We start from the raw sequence: 7,505 nt of genomic DNA on the forward strand, positions 1-7,505 counted from the left end.
CAAGCTTTCCTGCTCCAGCATTGGAATGCCGGGTCATTGGACGTTTTTTTTATTTGAAAATCAACAGTTTGCATTATACAATTAAAAATCCTAACCAATAAAGTAGGGAATAGCTATCCAACTGTTGTTTTAGTTGTATTTTACTTCATATTATAGTTATATCAATGTAAATCATTGTTTTCCCTTGTGTTTCTCATTCTTTCTCTGCCATGTGGTAAAATGTGGTGAACCCATCGCTGTATTTGCTCCAAAGCAAATATTGGCCTTTCTATTTCAAGTCTGTATGTTCTCCACAAATAGGTCTGTACCCGTTATGACTGTCTCTGCCAACACTGCAATGAATTGGGACCTACCCCAATTTTCGACTGACTCGGTCAACTTTGTTCACGGAACGAACCCGTCTACTCTTGGAACGTGAACATGATGTCAGAGACACGTGACCGTAGTAGCGGGTCATACGTGCCAGATAACTTGTGTCGCCCCCCGTCTCTGTTCAGGGTAGGTCTGTGAGCACTAATGTAGACGTCACGTTCCAAGAGTAGACTGGTCCATTCCGTGAACAAGGTTGAAGGAGTCAGCTGAAAATTCGGAAAGTTTAGTCTTTATTTTATAAAGACTTGTACCGACACAGATGCACTTTCATGCTGGGTCCGGACCCTGTTAATTCCCAACGAATTTAACCCTACGTCACTAAGTAGCTGGCTAATTAATATTCGTGTTTTGAGCTCATAGCTTATTGGGTGACTCACGTAAAATACAGGATACTAGGCTTGTTCCGTCCTATGGCTATGGCACGCTTAGAAACGAAGCTAGGTCATGGCCAAGGTTTTTTAAGATCGGTGAATGATCTTAAGATGTACATGTTTTCAAATGTATATAAGGGTTAGAAATACGAGACTGTACATATTTATGTTATATCAAAAAGAGCATTTATACCTCGTATTTTATAGCTGTACATGAAGTCGAACATGAATGGTTATTTAAATGGGTAAATATCACGATATTGTTTAAAGCAAATGTCAAATTTCGAATTTGTAAATACATCGAATATTTTTACCAAACATTTATATTGGTGTATGTAAATATTTATGTAAATATATAAATATTTGTAGTTCAAATGACCAAGCGGTTGTACGAAATATGAGACTGCTTTCATCTAAATCGAAGTATTTTTGTACTGAAAAATGACAATTGAATTATAATTAAAGCAATTAAAGCATACTTTTCTTTGTTGATGTCATTTTTGGCACTCTCTTAATCATATATAAAGATATCCATGAAATACCCCATCAGAGCCAAAACTGCAGTTCCAATCCCAACCGCCGTTCGGACATTCTGGAAAACGACCGTCAAGGTGCATAATCTGCAACTTTTCGGGAATGGGGAAAACACAGAAGGCTCACAATGGGGGTTGAATATTTTCTACTTTCTGGCGACTTATTTGACATTTCCAAGCACTTAAATTTAAAGTAACGTGACATTACAAGTATGTAACAATTTTTAGACTCTAACAGAGAAATTACAATTCGATGGCAGTTAAATGAACCGTCTATACAATATGAATATGCAAACAAAATGTAAATAAGAAATTGACTCCTTAGTAAAATAATACATCAGAGAAATGACGCAATGCCTGTATTAACACATAGTGCTGTCATGCATGTTTTATTTGATAATATCGGAGCGACATGTACAGTGAACGATACACGGTTTTTTAACCTGCTGAAAGCTTTTTGAAACTTTTTTCAGGCAGAAAATATTTACAATTTAAGATGCCAGTCATATTGTTTCCGACCATTTCCGAAAGAAATAGTGACTCTGTTAAAATTCGCCTGTATAACGCGTTTCAGGCTCTAAATCATAGGTTTTACACGGAAAAAACGTCCAAAATTACATTATACGTATAATGTGCGGAATTTTTGTTGAAAGGTCGGGAGTATTTTTCTTGCACTTCTAACACCTCAGAGGGACGTTAGGAATGCAAGAAAATTGTTTCCGACCATTTCCAAAAGATATAGTAACTTTGTTAAAATTCGCCTGTATAACGCGTTTCAGGCTCCAAATCATAGGTTTTGCACGGAAAAAACGTCCAAAATTACATTATACGTATAATGTGTGGAATTTAGTTTGAAAGGTCAAGAAACCATTATATTATATATATGAATTATATCCATTTCTATATCAAGAGATATCTGTAAAAAGAGCTCTACACTCAAAGGTGTAGAATAAATTAACATATCATTATCATACAAACGGTCCATTTCCGTCATGGCAAATTAGCTTTAGCTATAAAATATTGACGTATTGAAACTCTTCATACTATCCAGGTATTAAATGGGCAATAGCTGATAGCAAGCATACAAGATACAATATATTGAAAACGCTACCAAAGAGATTCAAGACTGTTCTTTTTCCGTCTTCGTTACATTTGACTGTACATATTTGATACAAAAATAAGTTACAGATTGTAGATTTTGATGATTACTGCAAATGAGAACGTCCTATCCTTAATATGCATAGCTTATATCATAGAAGCGCCTCTGTAGTAGACTGACGAGCACATATTCGTTGACCCACGACCCAGAGGTAAAATGGCGGCGCCCATAACAGTCAAATGTCGCCATTTTGTCATTTTTTGCTGACCTCTGACTCAGTATTTTAACCTCTAACCCTATGGAACATGGTGGCCTCTGGACAGACTTGTACCTTTGTAGAAATCCGACCAGAATTTCAGTCAGTATTTTCAAGGAGGTTTAACATGTATTCAACCTCCTTGGTATTTTCACCTCTAACTCTATAGAAACATTATGAAAAAATTAACTTAAACTGTTCTCCAACTCAAAATTTGACTCACCAGAAATTTTCGACTGAATCTTCCTCAGCTATCTGACCCAAATGCTGTGGACACGTGATTTTTCCCACGTGTGACGTCAGCAAAGGGTCAAAGGTTGTCTGAAGTCGATATCGCCCCCCGTCCTGGTTGAGCGATGGTTGAAGTGCCCTGATGTATATGGCCTCTTTTATACCTCTCTTGAAGTAATCCTGTTCGGTATCCAAGATTCTGACCCCCTCCAGATCCACTGTGTGTCCCGGTGATTCTATGTGGATGTGCTGTGACACCTCAGATGCAACAGAACTGGGTCGTCTATGTTCTAGAAACCTGGTTTTTAGTGAGCGCTCAGATTCCCCGATATAAGTTTCCCGACAGGGGCCTCTGTTAGTGTTTCCCTGGCAACTTATGTGGTAGATAACCCCACATTTGTCTTCCTTGGGGGGCGATATCGACTTCAGACAACCTCCGACCCTTTGACGTCACATTTGGGAAAAATCACGTGTCCACAGCATTTGGGTCAGATAGCTGAGGGAGACTGAGTGATTCAGTCGAAAATTTCTGGTGAGTCAAATTTTGAGTTGGAGAAAAGTTTAAGTTTTTAATAATCTAGAGAAACATGGCGGCCTCAATGGTTTGATCAGAATTGGGCTTTTCTCCCCAGAATGTCGTTGACTGTTTCGTCCTTGAAGAAGGCCCAGTTGGTGTAGTCCTGTAGGTTGCCCTGCAGGGAATCCTGGGAAGGGTACGGCCGCATGTTCTTCCGGAGGAACGCTTTGACCTTCTCGTTGGCGTGTTCCAGGAAAAACTTCTTGGAGATCATGATACATTCTGCACCTTTACTGACCTGAGTTGGAATAGAAACAAGACTGGCAATGAAAACATACATTGCCATGGCGCCGGTGGTTGCTTTTAGGGTTATTGTTTGCATGGTACTGCCATCATTTCATGATTTTGAGGAAGACTTGGTACATGTTAAGTCTAGGTAGATACAGTGCACTCCTCCCCTGAGTGTATAGTGAACGAGCCCCGGGGTCACAGAAAGTAGGGCCATCCGGGGAAGAGAGGTCTTCCCAAGGGTTTGCAGGAATGTGGGCATAGATGTGGGTCAGAGACATGCCTGAGGATATTCCATTCCTGTGGACAAAATGCCTGTACCATTCCTAGAATTCTTGCAAACTGCACACAATACTGTACCATTAGGCTCCTCCCTGAGACGTCGCCAAAAAGGTTGTGCCTGAATCTGACGAACGGGAGGTTTTATTATGTTTACCTAGTAGTACTCAGAAGGAAAACATATTGTTTTTGCTCTGTTTCTTCTTCCTCTTATTCTTCTTCCGTTCCAAACTAATAAAGTCAATGGCCTGAACCAGACGTCTGTCACCATAGTAACTGGTATTGGATTATATCATGTTGCAATTTTATAGCAAGAGGGATTCAGACTCCTGTATGACCATATATATGAATTTGTTCGAGTAAGAATTAACAGAGCAGACCATATGCGAAGGTAAACATTATGCATTTGCATAGTTAAAGAGTTTGACTTGTTCCAACACAATAAGGAGAACTCACCATAAATTTTCGGCTGATCCCGTCAACCTTCGTCAGATTTGTGATGCAATCGCTGACTTTCCGGAAGTCGGAAACGTGATGACGTCAGGAGTGCATCAAAAGTGGCGGGAAGACGGTATCTCCCACCATCACGGTTCAGAGAGGGTTGGTGGGCCCTGATGTAAACTGCCTCCTTCACGCCTCTCACAAAGTAATCCTGCTCCGTATCTAGAATGCGCACCTTGTCCAATGTAACTGTATGTCCGGGGGACTCGATGTGTATGTGTTGCGACACTTCCGATGTGTTTGAACTGGGGCGCCTGTGTTCCAGAAATCTAGTCTTGAGAGACCGTTCTGTTTCCCCTATGTATGTCTCTGGGCAAGGTCCTCTGATATTTTGGCCTGCGCACCGAATGTGGTAAATCACGCCACACTTTTGTTCTTTGGGGGTTCTGTCTTTGGGGGCCACTAATAGCTGTCGTAACGTACGGGTCGTTTTGAAACACGTTTTTAAGCCATGTGTCCCGAAGATTCTCCGTAAAGCTTCAGAGGTGTTCTTAACATAGGGTAGGACGAGTAAACCTCCGTTCTGCCTCGTAGAAGAGTTTGACTGACGGTTTCTATCAGTTGTAGAACGTTTGGGGGCAGTTGCCTTGGAAACTGCCCACTTGGGGTAGCCACAGTTTAGCAAGGCCTGAGTGATGTGTTCTTTCTCAGCCTCCCTATCTTGGGGGTTGGTAATAATGGTGTCCGCCCTGTGAAACAATGTACGAATGACACCCAGTTTGTGCTCAAGGGGGTGGTTAGAACTAAAGTTCAGATATTGGTCCGTGTGGGTGGGTTTTCTGTAGATCCTAATGTCTAGCGAACCATCGTCTTTCGCCACTGTAAGGGTATCTAGAAAAGGTAAGGTTTTGTTCTGTTCTTCTTCTGTGGTGAATTTTATGTCGGGGTCCAAACTATTAAGGTATTCAGTAAACTCGTCAGCGTGTGCTCTTTTTAGTTTTGTATGTGTATCGTCCACGTACCTATACCACCACAGTGGGGGATTGGGAGCAGTGTTAATGGCCTCCTGACAGTGTTAACTGCACTCCTGACGTCATCACGTTTCCGACTTCCGGAAAGTCAGCGATTGCATCACAAATCTGACGAAGGTTGACGGGATCAGCCGAAAATTTATGGTGAGTTCTCCTTATTGTGTTGGAACAAGTCAAACTCTTTAACTATGTATTCTACCAACACAGATGAGCTTTCATTCGATTATGCATTTGCTTTGCAAATGTTACGTTTCTAGTTGTAAATAAAAATAAATCACTCAAATGCGATGATTTGTTTACTGATAGTCAAGTGAACATTTTTTTTTCTTTCATCACCACCCCTCCTTAAGCTTGCCTTGGTATTTTTGGTACATGGTTCGAACCTTTATTCGAAATACTCCCCAAAATGGCAGACTTTTTTGTAAAATCATTTTTCTTACCAGTGAAACGCTGGGTTGTTTGACGTCGATTCCTGAGTCGAACTTTAAAGTTGTCAGACCCTAAATGAGAATACAGCAGTTAATATGATACATCATTTTAGCAGCTAGTTGTGATCTTACAAATATGAGTGTTATATGAGTGTAAGAATACAATAAAAATAACAGAAAGTAGATAAAATTTGTAAACAAATGGTATAGTTGAAGGGAGGTTTTTAAAATGAACTGAAATGTGTAATTCTTGTTAGTTGTAACCAAATGATAAAACCAAGAAAACAACAAATAAGTGAAATCAATCTATAGAAAGCAGTTCAGTACCATGGCTTCCCACGTTGAATGTACACACAATCAATCAATCAATCAATCAATCAATCAATCAATCAATCAATCAATCAATCAATCAATCAATCAATCAATCAATCAATCAATCAATCAATCAATCAATCAATCAATCAATCAATCAATCAATCAATCAATCAATCAAATGGTTTAAACGAAGCAACGTCTTATTGACTTGCAAATCTTAAAGAACTTACGAAGACGTCTTTTTCGTGCAGAAGGTCGATCTGTACGAAGACGGGAGGGGGCTTGGGCTGCGGCTTTCTCCTTAAGAAAGAGTGGGTCTGGGGAAGAAAGAAAAGTGTGAATTAACCCACAATTTACCAAGTTGCACACAGATGGCTACAGCGGTCAAACAATGAACAGCTTTAGAATATCACCTCTTTTCAATGCCATTTTACAACTACGTCGACGTCGCAACTTCTCTCAGTAACTAGAGGTCGGAGATCTCATGTCCTCGTCAGAGGTACATCGTTCTAGAGAAATTAACATGCGTATACTATATTCTTCACTCTTTTTAATAATCAATTTGGTCTAAAGAACAAAAGAATCTCTGTACTATTTTTATGGTACAGAACACCCTGAAACGGTTTGCCGCAGATTATACAGATGCGTCGTCACCCGTGTTAGCCCCCCCCCCCCACGTTATTTGAGTTTGGACTGTTACTGGAAAAAAAACGTTCAAGAAATTCTTACTGTGTTGAAAGTGTCACGACAGCGCCGCAAAATATAAGAGAAGATGTTATAAAGGAAAGAATCAGAACAGGGTGACTACTGCTGTTTTGTTAATTTGTCTTTATGTGTTTCTTGTGTTCTTTGTGTCCTAACATTTGTACTTCTACAGTTAGTATATTCCAAATCTAGGCATCTCGTTTTTCGGCCCTTCGTGTTTTTATTGCGCGCTTGCCTTAAATTTAAGGTAATTAGATTTAAGGTCTCCAGTGGACGTCATCCATAGCAATTACTTGGTGTGGCCGTAGAAAATAACCTGACATATGTCCAACCTATCCTCCCCCTGCTGAAGTTATAGTACAATCCCTCAATGTAACGTCATCTGATCCCATCCCATTATGGGGTTCCCCGGCTATATCCAGCTGTCGGCTGTCTCCAAGCAGATGTAGGTGGGGGATTTCTAAACACAAAAGGTCCTATTACGGGGACATAACGACCTCCACGACTCTCATCTTTGAACTCAATCTTGGAGACCACGACAGTAATATGCCTATCAAATTTCATTAACTTCCATCCACACATACAAAAGTTATCCTGCTCACAAGAAAAATTAACAAAATGCCCCCTGTAGTCACAACG

At 40.2% G+C, this 7,505-nt stretch overlaps 1 protein-coding gene across 1 annotated transcript in view; it reads right to left on the reverse strand.

Annotated features, from left to right (window-relative positions):
* Positions 1-3,411: 3,411 nt before the first annotated feature.
* The window catches only part of LOC109487693 (cyclic nucleotide-binding domain-containing protein 2-like), a 28,360-nt gene continuing 24,266 nt past the window's right edge, over positions 3,412-7,505 (reverse strand). The window contains exons 17-19 of the mRNA XM_019791721.1: positions 6,392-6,478; positions 5,859-5,918; positions 3,412-3,677 (exon numbers count right to left, since the gene is read on the reverse strand). Coding sequence (XP_019647280.1) covers positions 3,471-3,677; positions 5,859-5,918; positions 6,392-6,478 — 354 coding nt within the window. The 3' untranslated portion in view covers positions 3,412-3,470. The remainder of the gene's footprint in view (positions 3,678-5,858; positions 5,919-6,391; positions 6,479-7,505) is intronic.

This window comes from Branchiostoma belcheri, unplaced genomic scaffold (assembly GCF_001625305.1).
Source record: "Branchiostoma belcheri isolate BF01 breed outbred unplaced genomic scaffold, Haploidv18h27 scaffold9, whole genome shotgun sequence".
In the NCBI taxonomy this organism is placed as follows: domain Eukaryota; kingdom Metazoa; phylum Chordata; class Leptocardii; order Amphioxiformes; family Branchiostomatidae; genus Branchiostoma; species Branchiostoma belcheri.